The 17081-nt window shown below is 42.0% G+C and overlaps 1 protein-coding gene across 13 annotated transcripts in view; it reads right to left on the reverse strand.

The window, feature by feature from the left end:
- The window catches only part of SFMBT1 (Scm like with four mbt domains 1), a 131548-nt gene that overhangs the window by 12036 nt on the left and 102431 nt on the right, over positions 1–17081 (reverse strand). For 9 of the 13 annotated variants that reach the window (XM_045493162.1, XM_045493160.1, XM_045493159.1 and 6 more), the window contains 8 exons: positions 16711–16805; positions 16110–16211; positions 14487–14637; positions 12095–12177; positions 7564–7690; positions 5961–6074; positions 3600–3642; positions 2010–2080 (listed from right to left, as the gene is read on the reverse strand). In XM_045493162.1, the coding sequence (XP_045349118.1) occupies positions 2010–2080; positions 3600–3642; positions 5961–6074; positions 7564–7690; positions 12095–12177; positions 14487–14637; positions 16110–16211; positions 16711–16805 (786 nt within the window). The remainder of the gene's footprint in view (positions 1–2009; positions 2081–3599; positions 3643–5960; positions 6075–7563; positions 7691–12094; positions 12178–14486; positions 14638–16109; positions 16212–16710; positions 16806–17081) is intronic. The other 4 variants (XM_045493172.1, XM_045493170.1, XM_045493169.1 and 1 more) reach the window with 1 other exon arrangement.

A 17081-nucleotide genomic window follows, 5' to 3' on the forward strand; every position in this document is an offset into this window, starting at 1 on the left:
GTTATGATCTCACGGTTTGTGAGTTCAAGCCCGGCCCCGGGGTCTGTGCTGACAGCTCCGAGCCTGCAGCCTACTTTGGATTCTGTGTCTCCTTCTCTCTCTGTCCCTCCCCCACTTGTACTCTGTCTCTCTCTGTCTCTCAAAAATAAATAAGTATAAAAAAAATTAAAAAAAAAAAAAACAGGGAAAAGTCTCATAAGGAGCTATCAGAAAATAAAAGTAAGCAAGTATAGCAAACTGGTTATTATACTAAAGTTAATTACTTTTTTATGTGTAAGTGACATAATGAGAAGGCAGTGGGTGGAAGAGACAAAAGTGTGTGTTTTGAACCAAGAAAGATCCAAGTTGTATTTTTGACCCATCTATATTCATAAAGCTGTGTGGCCTCTCTGAGCTTTGATTTCTTTTCTAAGCATTTACTAAATACCATCCAAATGCATAATCTGTGCTAGAACACACACAGCCAAGATGCGAAGCATACAACAAGCAAAGGTGGAGCCAAGAACAATTCCAAGGAGAGACCCCCTGACAACAGGCTTTGGCCTCCAGCAATGATTCGTGTTTCATTTATCAGGCATTGCCTCTGGGACAATCTGTTTTTCCAGCGCTGTTTTTTAATTGTGAAATATATACACACAACCTGTATCACAAAAAAGGTTTAAAGAACAATAAACATCCACCTCCCAACCACACAGCTTAAGAAAGTGCACTGCCTGGGGGCGCCTGGGTGGCTCAGGTCGGTTAAGCGTCCGACTTCGGCTCAGGTCACGATCGCGCAGTTCGTGAGTTCGAGCCCCGCGTCGGGCTCTGTGATGACAGCTCAGAGCCTGGAGCCTGCTTCACGTTCCGTGTCTCCCTCTCTCTCTGCCCCTTCCCTGCTCATGCTCTGTCTCCCTCTGTCTCAAAAATAAATAAACATTAAAAAAAAAATTAAAAAAAAAAAAAAAAAAAAAAAAAGAAAGTGCACTGCCTGGAAAGCCTCTGGTTCTTTATCTAAACTCAGGAACGAGAATATTGACCTCCAGCGACCTTGGCACCCAAGTGATCAGCAGAGAATAGTTATAAGTGGACAGAAATATCATCCCAGAGATAGTTATTAAACTAGATACATCTTGGACAATTATAAGTCTTTAAAGTCACAATTAAGAGAACCCTCGAGGCATCTGGATGGTTCAGTCGGTTAAGTGTCTGACTTTGGCTCAGGTCGTGATCTCACAGTTTGTGGGTTCAAGCACCGCCATCGGGGCTCTGTGCTGACAGCTCAGAGCCTGGAGCCTGCTTCAGATTCTGTCTCCGTCTCTCTCTGCCCCTCCCCCACTCGCACTCTTTCTCTCAAAAATAAACAAGCAAAAAAAATAAAATAAAAAAAAGAGAACCCTCTATGGGGGTGCCTGGGTGCCTCAGTCGGTTAAGTGTCTGACTTCGGCTCAGGTCATGATCTCACGGTTTGTGAGGTCATCATGCTCTGCACTGACGGTGCAGAGCCTGCCTGTGATCCCCTCTCTCTGCCCCTCTCCCACTCTCTCTCAAAATAAATAAATAAACTTAAAAAAAAAAAAGGGGCCCCCTCTATGAAGCTACATTTTGGGGGCACCTAGCTGGCTCAGTCAGTAAAGCATGCAACTCTTGATCGCAGGGTTGTGAGTTCAAGCACCAGGTTGGGTGTAGCAATTACTTAAAAATAAAACCTTGGGGTGCCTGAGTGGCTCAGTTGGTCAAGCGCTTACTCTTGATTTCAGCTCAGGTCATGATCTCACAGTGGTGAGATCGAGCCCCGAGTCGGGCTCAGTGTGGAGCATGGAGCCTGCTTGGGATTCTCTCTCTCTGCCTCTCCCCTGCTCGTGCTTGCTCTCTCTCTCAAAATAAATAAAATTAAGAAATAAATTAATTAAAATCTTAAAAAAAAAAAGTATGAAGCTACATCCTATAAATCAAATGTATTGTTTAAGATATAGCCCATTAAAAGAAAATAAAGGTCCACCTTTCCATAAGACTGCATACACTTATACCTGAGTCTGTGGAGTTCAGCTCCTGATTCTTCAGGCCCTCATGGACAGTCCTGGAGGATGGTATTCTGAGTCAAGATAACACAACAAAATAGTGAGATAATCCTTACGGTCAGTAAAGTTTGAGGGTTAGTTTCCTTAAAATCTAAGAAGAAAGCAAATGTGGCAGATTGCAAAATGTGTAACAGAAGGTGCTTCCCTGCTCATATTTTTTTTTTTAACAATTGTTTTTAAAACTATGTACATGGTTTAATGAGCCAACAGACAGTCTGCAGACAGTGCTGTAATACTTCATATTTAAATCAACTTTTTTTCATTCATGTGAACAACAAATTATAGAATTCCTTCTGGAATTCTCAAACCATAAGTAAATTGTTCATTTTTTTCAATAGTCAAAGAACAAACACATTTCTTACAAGGGTCTGTTTTCTTCTTTTATTAGTTTCAAAATTAAAGACAAATTATGTTTTACAAATCAGAGAATTATTCTATATGCACCAATCAATGAAAAAGGCTGATTTATCTTTTGGGGAATACTTTCTGACTAAAACTCTGGATCCGTCTTGGCAACTAAGTCAAGGAGAAGTCCGGGGCTGGATTTTTGACACTGCTATCTCACTTCTCTGCCTGGGACTGAAGTCTGTGGCCTTTCTCTCCACTTCTGCTGTCCGTTTTATTACTCACACCGCCACAGAAATAGCCATAACTTACAGAGAATCTGCTATAGATTGAATTGTGTCCCCTTAAAATTCACTTGTTGTGTCTCTTAGCCCCACTGTGACTGTGTTTGGAGATAGAACGCTTATGAGGTAAATAAAGGCAGGACTCTGATCTAGGAGGGCTGGCTCTCCCTTCCAGCTGGTGCCACCATGTGAGGATGCATGGGAAGCTGGCAGTCTGTAGGGAGAGCCAAGCCAGGAATGGAATCAGGCTGGCACTTTGATCTCGGACTTCCCAGCCTGCACAACTGGGAGAAAATAAATTTCTGTTGTTTGAGCCATCCAGTCCATGGTATTCTGTTATGGCAGCTTGAGCAAACTAATATAGACTTGAAAACCCAGCATCTGGAAACACGCATGTATGTGTATTTTTAAGGCACCACTAATTAAATAAATGCCTCCCAAAAGCTGTGTATGAAGGTATGCTACAAAGGGTTCCCCAATGGGACACCAAGTCACCCCTTTGAGTGCACTTTTCTTATAGGGCTGCTGTCTTCCACCTCAAGGTTTTTTTCACTGTGACAAGTCATATCCTAATTTATAATTTCTGTTCTTCCATAACAAATAACAGCACAGAGATTCTATTTCCTCTCTTATTCAAATGCCTTCAGGCTTTAAAAGCCAAAGAAGACCCAACGGGGGGAACATCTTGAGAAGGCATTTTACCCTTTTGTATACAATGCCATTTTAGAGAACATATATGCTGTAAGGAAAAATATGTAACCTAACAGAAGCTGAATTAAAGAATTATACTTCCACCTGAGAAAATAACACATGAGATATACTCTCTGAAATAGTGATTTCTTTTTCTAGATATTCTAATTTTCAAATGTCAATTATTTAAACATACTGTTTATACTATTCTATTACTTACTGTTTTTCTGGTTGAACCACTGCAATTTTCCTCTGTTTCTGGACTGTAAGAAGAAAACAAAACTATAAATGTCAAGAAAAACAAACAGACAAAAGAACAGTTTCTATATGTATTAAGCTAACATTAGCACATTTAAAAACCTGGTCATTGTGTATATTTAACTAGTAAGTACTATGAATTAAGTGCTGATATGTCTGAATATCTAGACTGAGGCACATTTTCTGGGTACAAAGAGTCTTTACACAAAGACCAAAAATAATATTTTCAAGGCTCACAAGTCAGTTGACTCCTATGAATATTTTCTACACAGGAAAAGGTATTCAAAAGAAAAACTGATTTCAGCAAGGATGCCAGGACCATTCAATGGGACAAGTACAGCCTTTCCAACAAATAGTGCTGGGAAAACTGACTACCCACAGTAATGAAGTTGGACTCTTACCTTACACCATATACAAAAATTAACTCAAAATGGATCAAAGACCTAAACATAAAGGCTAAAACTATAAAACTCTTAGAAGACAACATAGGGAAAATCTTTCATGACATCAGATTTGGCAATGATTTTCTAGATATGACACCAAAAGCACAGGTGACAAAAGAAAAAATAAATTGGACTACATTAAGAGTTAAAACTCTTGTGCGTCAAGAGAGAGAGAGAAAAGGCAACCCATAGAATGGGGAGAAAATATTTGCAAGTCACATATCTGATAATGAAGGTATTAATATCTAGAATATGTAACAAAATCCTACAACTCAGCAACAACACAACAACAACAAAAAACAATTAAAAAATGGGCAAAAGACTTGAACAGACATTCCTCCGAAGAAGATATACCAATGTCCGATAAGCACATGAAAAGATACTCAACATTGCTGATGATCAGGGAAGTACAACTCAAGATCACAGTAAGATACCACCCTACATCTACCAGCATGGCTATTATAAAACACAAATAAAAAACTCAGAAAGTAACAAGGGTTGGGGTAGTGCGAAGAAAGGAGAATCCCCGTACACTGTTGGTGGGGATATAAGATGGTGCAGCCACTTCAGCAAACAGTCTAACAGTTCCTCAGAGTGTTAAACACAGAGTTATACTCGAGAAATGAAAACATGTGTCCACATAAAAACCTGTACACAAATGTTCACAGGTGCATTTTTCATAATGACTTAGGAAGGGAAAACAACCCAAATGGCCACTGACCGATGCCTGGATAAAGAAAATGCGGCATATCACTACCATGGAACAGTATTAAAACCTAAGAAGGAACGCAGTACTGAGAACACACTGCCACATGGATGAACTCTGAAAACATCATGCTGAGCAAAGGAAACCAGTCATAAAAGATCATACATCATTTGGTTCCACAGGAAATGTCCAGAACAGGCAAATCTATATAGAAGAAAACAGTAGAGAAGTAGCTACCTAGGGCTGGGGGGACAAAGAGGTGACTGCCAAGGGGTATAGGGTTTCTTTCTGAGATGATGAAAATATTGTCAAATTTACTGCGGTGACAGTTGTACAACTCCATGAGCGTACTAAAAACCACTAAATAACAGGATCAAATTTTATGTTATGTAAATGCTCTCCCAATAGAGCTGTTTTTAAAAGGGTGGTGGGTGCCTGGGTGGCTCAGTCAGTTAAGTGTCTGACTCTTGATTTCGGCTCAGGTCGTGATCTCGCGGTTCGTGGGTTTGAGCCCCGCGGAGGGTTCTGTATCGAGAGTGCAGAGTCTGCTTGGGATTCTGTCTCCCTTTCTCTCTGCCCCTTCCCTGCTTGGGCGCGCTCACTCGCTCTCAAAAATAAACAAACTTTATGGGATGGGATGTCACTTTTAAGATTAGGTTACAAAAACACCCTGGCTTCTACCTTCCTCAGCCTTGCTCTGTTCCCTGGCTGGTTCTGAAGGAAGCCAACTGCTCTGCTGCGGGCTCCCCGACGAAGAGGTCCACATGGCAAGAAACTGAGGGAAGACTCCCACCAACAGCCATCGAGGACCTGAGGCCCTCAGTCCAAAAGCCACAAGGAAGTAAGTCTTGTTAACAACCATCTGAGTACACTTGGCGGCAGAGCCTCCCTGCCTTGAGCCCTAAGATGACTGGGGTCCTGGCTGATACCCTGACTGCAGGCTCATAAGGGGGCTGGATCCAAAGCACCCAGCTACGTTGTGCCCACATTCCTGACCCACAGAAACTGTTCAGGCAATCCAGGCAGGTTGCAATAAGTGATTTCCCTATGTAGGAATAAACAATCAGAACACCACTCTGCTTTTCTCTGAAATGTCCACATTCATCCTAATTGATGGCAGCCACACGACAGATTATTTAACAATCAACCCCCTGGCCCAGAAACAGACCACTACCTCGTGCTCGGCGAGGGGCGCTGAGGGGATGGCCATTGGTTTCACACCAGCCCAAAGGAAATATATCCATGGATTCCACACTCACAATACATTCAGGTATGGGCTTCTGAGAACCTGTTTAGATTAAAAAAATTTTTTTAGACCATTAAATAGCCTTCTTCGTAAAGTACTTCCTGGACAATGTTCTACTGTTGCAATAATGCAGACACAAAGTCTTTCGATAAGTTCCTTTTACACAGAAGTCATACTTGTTCATGTGTAACAAACATTAAGAAAAAAGGGTAAACCATCCTCTACGCATAACTGTATAAAAATGAAAGTGGGGAGCAAATACACAGAATGACCCCTAGTTACGGAACAGCAAATAGGCAACTGGAACTAACAGTAGAAACACTCGGCTGACTGACAAATACAGTCAGTTCCACGCAATAACTGGGAAACAAAAGGCAGCAGGGGCAGCTCCACACACTAAGAACATTGGTTCTGGTACTCATAGACTGTGGGTGCCAATCAGGAAGTGAGGCTGCCCAGCAGGGGTTACAAAGAAGTCTGTACTCAACACCATCCTTGACATCTGCATTAAATATCAAGTCTACAAACTGGAAACAGTAGGTACCAAGTCTGACTGTTTGGTAGCCGAACAAAAAAAGAAACCCAGGCCACATTCAGTAATTGCAGCTGAGTGCTCACGTAACGCTCTCCAGCCACAAACCCATTCAATCACTGAATATTTTTTTTTTAATTTTTTTTTTCAACGTTTATTTATTTTTGGGACAGAGAGAGACAGAGCATGAAAGGGGGAGGGGCAGAGAGAGAGGGAGACACAGAATCGGAAACAGGCTCCAGGCTCTGAGCCATCAGCCCAGAGACCGACGCGGGGCTTGAACTCACGGACCACGAGATCGTGACCTGGCTGAAGCCGGACGCTTAACCGACTGCGCCACCCAGGCGCCCCTCAATCACTGAATATTACTTTCAGTATGTCTTTTCTATTTTATATACACTTTGGTTCTATTGGTTAGGGCAAACAAAATATTATCTCTTAAATAAGCTACGTGTGAATGCTCATGCTCATATATTCTGGTGACATTAAAACATAGCCACTTGCCTTATACTTTCCCTTCAAGAAAACAGGACTCTGCAGTGAAGGCTTTTTATTTACATTCATTTCCTAAAATTTGAAACTCAAGGACTTGAAACTCAAGTTTTTGGCTAAGAATCTTGCATTACAAATTACAAGTCTCTGGGGCGCCTGGGTGGCTCAGTCCGACTTCAGCATCCGAGTTAAGCGTCCGACTTCAGCTCAGGTCATGATCTTGCAGTCCATGAGTTCGAGCCCCACGTCAGAGCCTGGAGCCTGCTTCAGATTCTGTGTCTTCCTCTCTCTCTGCCCCTCCCCCACTCATGCTCTGTCTCTCTCACTCTCAAAAATGAATAAATGTTAAAGAAAAATTAAAAAAAAACCAGAACAACAAATTACAAGTCTCTGAGCAAGGCCCCTATTTAGCTAATTGACTAAGTCTAACAAGTCACATCACAGGGGTAAACAGGAAGGCTCAGAAGAGTGGGCCACAGGAAGGCTTCTCAGGAGTGTGGCACTTACCCTCCAGCTGGAGCCATACGTAGGAGCCTCTCACTGCAGTAATGGTGGCAACACACACTTCTTCGGGGAGAAGAGGGTTCACTGCCTCAAGCTTCATATTCTCCTTAAATTCATGCTCAGTAATTGACTAGAAAATATATGAATCAAATCCAAACACATACTCAGTATTAACTCGTGCTGACCCGAGAGATTTATTATTCCAAGTAATATTTATATTAATATAATTATAATATATATTATATATATAATATATAGAATAGATATATAATATATATAATAATTATATTAATATATATAATACATATATATAATCTCTCTTGGTGTTATAAGCAGTATGGTCTTTAAGGTCAGGTATACCCATATTACTGCTACCTGTGTGACCTCACTCAAGCTGTGGAACCTCTTTTTGCCTGAGTTTTGTCATCTGTCAGATGACCTTGAGAACATTACCTCACTGGGTTATTATGAGTTTTTAATAAATAAAGTACCTAAGGCTCTGTGCCCTGAACCAACTGGCTCTCACCCATGGCTGGTTCGCTTCCCTCCCACAAAGGGCTCTAACACACGATAGATAAGCTGCCTGGTTCCTACTTCCTTGTATATCATGAAAGTCAGTCAGGATAAATGACACTTATGAACAGAAGGAAAATATGTGTTTTTAAAATTTGCAGCTTCTGGGTCAAAACGGAGAACTGAACTTCCGTATTTGATTATTCTCTCTTCCTTCTGACAGCACTAAAACTAAAGTGGGGTTTTTGTTTTGTTTTGTTTTTTTACATAAACCTACTAGTATGGATGTAACAGGAGACAACAGCAACGTTTTATAAGCTAAAATTTAGAACAGTATCTAGAACTAATTTGTTGAAAACATTTAAGAAGCACTTAGGTCATGTCTCCACACCCCAGGGAAACTATCCCATTTCTTCCTGTATATGAGATGAGATTTATTTTTCAGAGAGGATAGGACACAAGACTCCAGGGCAGAAGGACACAGGAACCACTGAGGGCATGTATGCAGCGCCCAAAACAGGGGTTTGCACGTGGGATGCTGAGAGGTCCAGCCCTCGCCTCTACCCTCCAGGCAGGGATTGGAAAAGACTTCTTATGGTAATATGACAAGCCCGGGAAGAAACACATGAAGATATGTTAGGAGTCTCCAACAGATGGCCAGCCAGACCCCACCCTAAAGAGAACTTTAGGGTTGACAATCCCCACCAACATGCTCAGAACTTCCAATCAGCTTTATCTGTTTTTAGTCCCCCATTCTCAAATAGGAGCAAACCACCAAGCATTATCAGACATCTAAAAATATGAAAGCTAGGGACCAAAATAGACAAAACAAGCAACATGGAGAAAACTTCTTATGCAAGAAGAAAATTTCTCAAAAGGCAGGGGTAATTAACATCCTCTGAGTGATAAGAAAAACTATCACATCCTTAAAACAAGAATAGTACACTGCTAAAAATAAATATTCAGAGAACAGAAATAGTTCTGGAAAATTAAAAAATGTGATATTAAAAATTAAAAACTCTAAAGAAGGACTGAAATAAAGTCTAGGAAATCTTTCATCAAGCAAAGCAAAAAGACTTAAGAAACAGAAAACAGGAGAAAAAGGTAAGAAAAGTAGAGGTCTGATCCAGAGGGCCAACATACAAATAAAAGAAATTCCAGAAAAAGAGGAGAAAGAAAATGAAAGGAAGGAAATCAAAGAAGAGATTCAAGAGAACTTCCCAGCACAGAGGAACAAGTGTCTACAGAGAATGTGCTGAGAACCCAGCAAGTGAATGAAGACAGGCCATGCCATGGCTTAGCTATGAAACATGGTGACAAAGAGAATCTATAACCCCTCAGGGAGGAGTAAAAGGCAGGTCATCTATAAAAGATCAAGAATAAAGATAGATGTCAACTTCTCAACTGCTACGTTGGAAGGTAGAAAACAACTAAATGATGTTTTCAAAATTCTCAGGTAAAGTAACTTCTAACCTAAAATTCCACATTGAGCCAAACTATCAGTCAAGTTAATAGAACGAAGACCTTTTCAAACATGCAAAGTCTATTACAATTTACCTCTCTTGCATTCCTTTTCAGGAAGCTACTAGGAGATGGGCTCCATCAAAACAAGGGAATAAACCAAGAAAGAGGAAGGAGACCATTAGATGTAGAAAACAGGAATCTCAAATCTTAAGAAAGGGGAAAGACAAATCCCTGGGTGGCACTGAAGGACAGTTCCCAGGATTAAAATTTTATGGCAAGTCTAGTGAGCAACCTGTCTAAAGAAAGAGAGAATGGGGGCGCCTGGGTGGCTCAGTCGGTTAGGCGTCCGACTTCAGCTCAGGTCATGATCTCGCGGTCCGTGAGTTCGAGTCCCGCGTCGGGCTCTGGGCTGAATGCTCAGAGCCTGGAGCCTGCTTCCGATTCAGTGTCTCCCTCTCTCTCTGCCCCTCCCCTGTTCATGTTCTGTCTCTCTCTCTCTCTGTCTCAAAAATAAATAAACGTTAAAAAAAAAATTTTTTTTTAAAAAAAGAAAGAGAGAACGGAGGTTGCTAAGAAGGATGTCTCTCAGAAAAATCTTAGAAATGACAAAGTTCCAGGGCCCCTGGGTGGCTCAGTCAGTTAAGCGTCTGACTTCGGCTCAGGTCATGATCTCAGAGTTCATGAGTTTGAGCCCCATGTTGGGCTCTGTGCTGGCAGCTCAGAACCTGGAGCCTACTTTGGATTCTGTGTCTCCCTCTCTCTCTCTCAAAAATAAACAAACATTAAAACAAAATTAAAAAAAAAAAAAAAAAAGAAATGACAAAGTTCCTACATCAGGGTATCTAAGTGGTCATGGACATGAGGAAAAGAGAACATGCCTAGGGAACATCTTGCATTTTAACCCTTCTGTCCTAAAATACAAAGAAATAACTTTAAACAGCAAAAATATACACAGGTCTAGTTGGACCAAAGAGACTTCTGGGAAAGGCTACAGGGTGGCAATGCGAGCATCTGGCTCTAAACATGGAACTAGGACCCAGGCACAAATGCTTGCATTCTTCACAGTCCTCTCTCCTCTCGGTCAGGGCCCACTCCTGAGGTGGAGGGAGCCAAAGCAACCTGTGCTAATGGCAGAACCTGAGACGCCAGCAGAAGTGGTTGGTTGCAGAGCCTTTTCTTGGTGCTCCTGGGTTCCTACTGGTGAGACAGCTGCCGTCCTCCACCACACACCCACATATAACTACAGCCGCTACTGAGAACAACATGTGGGAGTAACCAGGAAACTGCTGCCAAAACAGGTGGGCAAGACAAGTGTGAAAGGATTGGGGGGGGGGGGGTAGGGGAAAGGAAAAGTAATGACAAATTCAGTAATGACAAAATTCAGAACTGTGCATTCATATTGTTTCAAAGTATCAAGAGTTCTCACTGTACTAAAAATCCTAGGGTGTATGTGATATATATACACATGTGTGTACAGCATATATGTTAGGTACATGTCAGGAAAAGACTCAAGGGAACACGAGATGACAACCCATATGCAAAGGGAAGGCCTTACCAAAAGATTAGCACATGAATGCAGATTTATACATCTTAAGTTAAAATAGACTGTTTCATCAAAAGATGACTCCCTGATTTAGATGACTTTCAATGACAGAGTCAGGTAAGGGAATTTCTGCATATATAATTAATGTTTCCTCCACCCCTCAAATAAACTGTAAGTTTCATAGAATTGGGGGGGGGGGATGACAGATTTCCCGATGTGACCGACTTAGGAGAAGCTACTGGGAAGGTGTGGGAAGAACTACAATAGAAATGGAGAAAATTAAGCCATGAAAAACAAGGCAATTATTAACTTGAGGATAACTAAAAAAGAGAAAACCATAAAATACTGCAGTGCTTGGCTGTGAATAATACCTGAATACATATCATAGTGTAAATAATCAATTCAGATTTGACCAAAAATTATAGGAAGAAAGAGGTGGGTTAAGACCAAGGAAAAAGGTAATATAAAATAGCTAAGTGTTCACTTACCGTAACATAGACATGTCTAAAATCAATGACTCATAAGACGGCAGCATACTATTTTGAAAATGATTTAAGTATAAGCATCAGAACAACAGTGAGAACAATAGGAGCGAATCTTCCCCGGAAGGGAGACCACGGAGAGGGATGGGACAGGGACCTACCGCTTTATGCTGTGAGCTTTTTACTGCTATTTAGCGTTGTAAACCATACGCATGTAATATTTTCATGCAAGTATTTTTAAATAAGTTTAACCATTTCTTTCCACTTAATTAACACTTTTTCATATTCTTAAGAAACCAAAAATAATTATGAACTAAAAAAATTCATGATTTTAGCTAATAAAAAACCTGATAAACTTTAAAAATTCATTAACTTCCTGAGTCGATGAATTTTCCTTGCACCACTGTATTACAATCAATGAGATGCTTATTTGAGCTGAGTGAGGGGACTGAGTACGAAGCATATGAGCGTGAGAAGCACAGCAGTCCCCAGCGGACCCGGAGCGTGGCAGCGAGGGGACCAGGGTTCTCACCGGGGGGAAGCACCTCTGGGGAGCAGCTTCGGCACCACACTGTTTGAGGTAGTCAGCCCAATCAAAGTCCTGGCCCGGGTAGCCTAGGTAAGAATATGAGAACAAAAATTCACACCACACATGCCTGCCTGGCTTTTCCATTCCCCCAGATATCCACCCACAACTTCTCATTGGCTAATTTGAGGACTTTGCTCTTTTTAGGGAGGAGGAAAAACACCCTATAAATCAGAAGCGTTTTTCATGTTTTAAAACAGATCAACTTTGGTCAAACTATAGCAATATAATAAAATCCTTTGAATAAATTAAAAAAATTGTTTTTCATGTTATTTATTTTCTTGAGACAGACAGACAGAGACAGAGAGAGAGACAGAGAGAGAGACAGAGAGAGGCAGAAAGAGAGGGAGAGAGAGAAGAGCCCTATGCAGGGTGCCATCTCATGAACCGTGAGACCATGACACGAGCCGAAATCAAGGGCAGAAGGCTTAACACAGATTGAGCCACTCAGGCGTCCCACTTTGAATAAATTTTTAAACTTTCAAGCTTCAAACTAGGCATTTATTTTCCACAATATTTTATATGATTAGCTGCCAGCAGTTTACCAAAAGAATTTAAGACAGTGACTGGATTTGGTTTGTACTAATAAATCCAGTCTTACTATCCATTCTATTCCAACTTAGGCTCTAAAGGACGGGACAGCAAATAATCTTCTTCCCTCATGAAGCTCTGTACTTACACATCTTAGCCACTCCTGAAATAAAAGTCTCAGCACTGTTTCCAGATTCATGTTGTACAGAAGCGCAACGCCATCTTGTAACCTGAATCATGAAGTCATTTCCGAAGAAAAAAGTTGAGCTTAACTGTCTGCTTAAGTCCACCATGGTTCTTGGTAGAAGCCTCTCAGATCTGATGCCCTGGCAACACTATCTGCCCAGCTGCCCCACCGTTTTGGACCAGCTCTCCGCCATGCAGAGCTGAGCAACAGCGGGCTACCACACCACACCAGCCGATAGCCACACGGCCCCTGCAGTCCCTCCTCTGCCCAACTCAGACTGTTACCATGTCCCCCCTACTCCACTTCTGCCTCCACCTCTATTCCTCACAGTAAACCAGCTGCCATTTCCAGTGACATAACCCACTACTTTCCTCCTACTTACAGAGATAGATGAGTTGTCTGTAACAAAGCTGAAAGCTCCAGTATCGTTAATAATTGTTTTTTCCTTTTCACACAAAGGCAGCGGTAAGATAAAGAACTTGGGATGTCCAGAGTCTTCCAGCAAAGCAAGAACTTCCTCCTGTAGGCATGTCCCCCTCTGCCACCACCACCAGGCAGGTGTGCCCACTGTGTGTTCACTAATGAGAGAACCTGGGAGGCTCCATTACTGTTTCCCCCACTTGCTCCTTGAAGGAACCATCATACTCACTTTTGCCTCCCCAGTGACAGACACGCCCAATACCTGGCTCATAACAAACATTCCATAAATGTTTTTTGGATGAATGAAGGCTGAATAAACAGCACAAGTTCTGAGTTTATGACTCTTGTTAACACATAAGAGCAATTCCAGCCCAGTGTTCCAGCACTCACCATTTAAGAAGCGAAGTTGTATTTGCCCACAGCCTACTAATAAAGGATACACAGACTTCCAATCAAGTAATCTGATTGCTGATATAAAAAGCAGATAAACACTTAACATGTCCAGATATTCTATGCTATAATTATTAAAAATTTCAGTCAAGCTCAACGAAATCATATTTAAGAGCATTGATTAAAGGATCAAAGATATTTTGCAAAGTTGCAAACACCAGGGAAATGAGTTGCTGGTTTCCTACCTGCAGCCTCTCTGAGTCCTACTCTTAATCATAAACCTCCCTCTCAAGTCTGAAGAGCTGCACTCCAAGCGGATGCCCAGAAACCTGAAAGTCATCTGATATCTGCCTCCTACCTCCGAGTTCTGGTTCTGAGGTCTCTCCTCCTCTGCCAACTCCCAACCCTGCCGACACTCTCTGCCTGTCCTACTCTCACATTCCTCTGTGCCCTCATGACACACATAGGAGGGGCCAACCAAGAACGTGCATGGGACCCCAGGTGTTATGAAGATATATTTGTCAAGGTAGGAGGACAGAACGTAACTTGACTTAATCATTTTAGCTTAACTTATAACTTGCAAATATTTAAATATATGGAATCGAGGCCTTCACTTATACTTGTTTTGGGACCCAAAAAATGTTGAGGACAAACTGGGGCATGAAGAGAGAGAGAGACAGAGAGACACACACACACACACAGAGAGAGAGAGAGAGAGAGGGAGAGAGAGAGAGAGAGAGAGAGAGGGAGATAAATGCCATTTCAAAAAGAAGCCCCTGATGGACAATTCAGAAAACAACAACTACATACCAGGAGGGGGGCTGATGTGTAAACCATTCTTCAGACTCCACTGCACGGGGAAAAGACCGGGACTGTCAGCATGACACACAAAACATCGCCGTGCGTGATTCTCTGGTCGCAAATCATCCATTTCTACCAGGAAGTACTTCTCATCAAAAACCTGCACATACAATTGAACAGACAACGCAGACAAATGGTTTTATGTGTATGTATACACACACATATGTGTGTGTGTCATTCCTCGGCATAGACAAACATGTTACAAAACTTCATAGCCACAGTGGGTATAGCAACACTAAGCACTCAATAAATGTTACCGCTGTGTCAGGCACTGGTTTGTTTTTGTTTTTGTTTTTTTTATGTTTATTCATTTTTGAGTGAAAGACAGAGCGCGAGCAGGGAAGGGGCAGAGAGAGGGGGAGACCCAGAATCTGAAGCAGGCTCTAGGCTCTGAACTGTCAGCACAGAGCCCAACATGGGGCTTGAACGCACGAATTGTGAGATCATGATCTGAGCCGACTAAGCCACCCAGGTGCCCCCAGGCACTGTTTTAATTAAATGCTTTCCACACATCAATTCTGTTTTAATCTTCCTTACAACTTAATAAGGTAGGGACCATTATCAACCTCATTTTGCGGATAAGGAAGCTGGATTTAAAAAGAAGTTAAATAACTTGTCCCATTTTGCCCAGCAAAGAAGCAGCAGAACCTGGGCTCAAATCTAAGTACTTGGGCTCCAAACACAATTTAGTTTAGGTTTAGTGAGGAGTCGGCCACACTTGTATATTAAATTTTTGGATCCTAGCCGAGTTTCAAATGCCTAAAAGATTTTATTAACCTTCTCTGGCTCCTGGCCACCCAACAGCTGTTTAGACTTCAGATAGGGCCTTCTGACCCCACTGTAGGTTGAGAATCCCTCCCTGTTCAAAAATAATCTTCTCCTAAAGCAAAACAATTTAAAATCTCGACCAATCAGATAATTCAGCATCCAAGCAACTTCTGCTCCAGTCATGCCAGTCTTCTGGTTCTACTCTGGGTAAATGGGCTTCTGCTCCAGTGCCGAACTAACCCCTTCTCTTGGGCCTCAGTTCTAGTAATTGAGTAACCAGGGCCTGACAACCTGCCCAGCTCCTGTGGTTACTCTCAACCAGAGCCTTACTTTAGTCAGCCTTCCAAAAGATTGAAGTCTGAGTCTGGACTCCATGCTAGAGCAATCCTGGGCAGATCTCATGACATGGACCACCTCCTCCCCCAACATCCCCTCACCCAGTGAGCCCTGCACCTGGGTGGATACCGACGCTGATGCCTGTGCCCGTACTTCTCAGACACTGCAAGCTTCCTGCCAGGTTAAGTCCCCTCTAGTGTTCAGTAAGGCCTGCTCCCAAGACCGCACACCCCACTACTACTCTGGCACCCGAGCTTTGGTTGGCTGGGGTGAGCAGGCCCAGAATAAGGAATGGGCCGCAGAGACCTGGACAGTACAAATACAAAATGTGCACAGAAGTCATTCTAGCCTCACAGCTTAGGAGAAACATGGCTCATATCAGCAGAGCCTGAAGATCAAAACACTACCACTTTCCTAAACCAGTCACCCTGACAGGAATTCTTACCAAGAGAGCTGCCCCCATTTTACCTTAACAACCGTAGCAGGAGAGATCCCAAAAGGAGACCAGGGGTCCACAGCTTCCAATTTCATATTTACAGAGAATGAATGAGTGCTAATCACTTGTTTGTCCTGAAATGCAAACACCAAGAGGGAATAAAACTATAGTATTTTCACATTAATTTTATACTCATATATAGCAGAATATTACTCTTAGTTAAAATAACGTAACTGTCCAACTTCTGGTAAAGAATTTAATCCTGTAATTTTCTTTCCTTGAATAAATTATTCAGAAAAAAAATTATTCAGAAAAAATTATTAAAAAAAAAAGTATTGGAAGTACTCCTACTCTCTCTATTTGGCACACAAAGGCCATCTGGAGGAAAACAAGTTTATTTTGTTAACAACTGGGGCTATGTAGTTACAAGTGGAAAAGACAAGACTCAAACACTTTAAGAGAACTCTGGGAGAAAACCTAGACTACCTTTAGAAGAGAAACAGGATGCCCATCACTCCAGCCTTCAAACCTCTTTCCTCCTCCAACTATCACAGCGCATTCACTGACCCCGGGGTTACTGTGCCCTACCCCACTGTGAAAGGTAAGTACTATCCATCATGTTTTTGTTCTTACCTTAAATAAGTACGATGGCAGTGGCTCTTCCTCCTCCTCTTTCACTTTGGCCAGGATCTCCTGCCACTCAGCTTCATTCTTTAGATGCTGGATGGCTTTAGTAAAACAAGACAGGATGCTTTAAATGAGGAGAACTTACTTTATAACTGTTTTGAAAGCATTCGCGTAAACAAAAAAGTCACTTTCCACGGGGAAAAGAAAGGGCTCCAGCCCATTTATACCATCTTCATTCAAAAGAACCTGCATCTTAACTTCAGTACTCTGTCTCCCCTATTCAGAGCGTGGGTAGCAAGTCTGGTGAAAATACCTACAGGGAGATTATAAGGATTGCTGTAGGCCACAAAATAACAGAACGTCCAAACTTGCTTTAA

The sequence above is a fragment of the Leopardus geoffroyi genome, chromosome A2, assembly GCF_018350155.1.
Source record: "Leopardus geoffroyi isolate Oge1 chromosome A2, O.geoffroyi_Oge1_pat1.0, whole genome shotgun sequence".
Lineage (NCBI taxonomy): Eukaryota > Metazoa > Chordata > Mammalia > Carnivora > Felidae > Leopardus > Leopardus geoffroyi.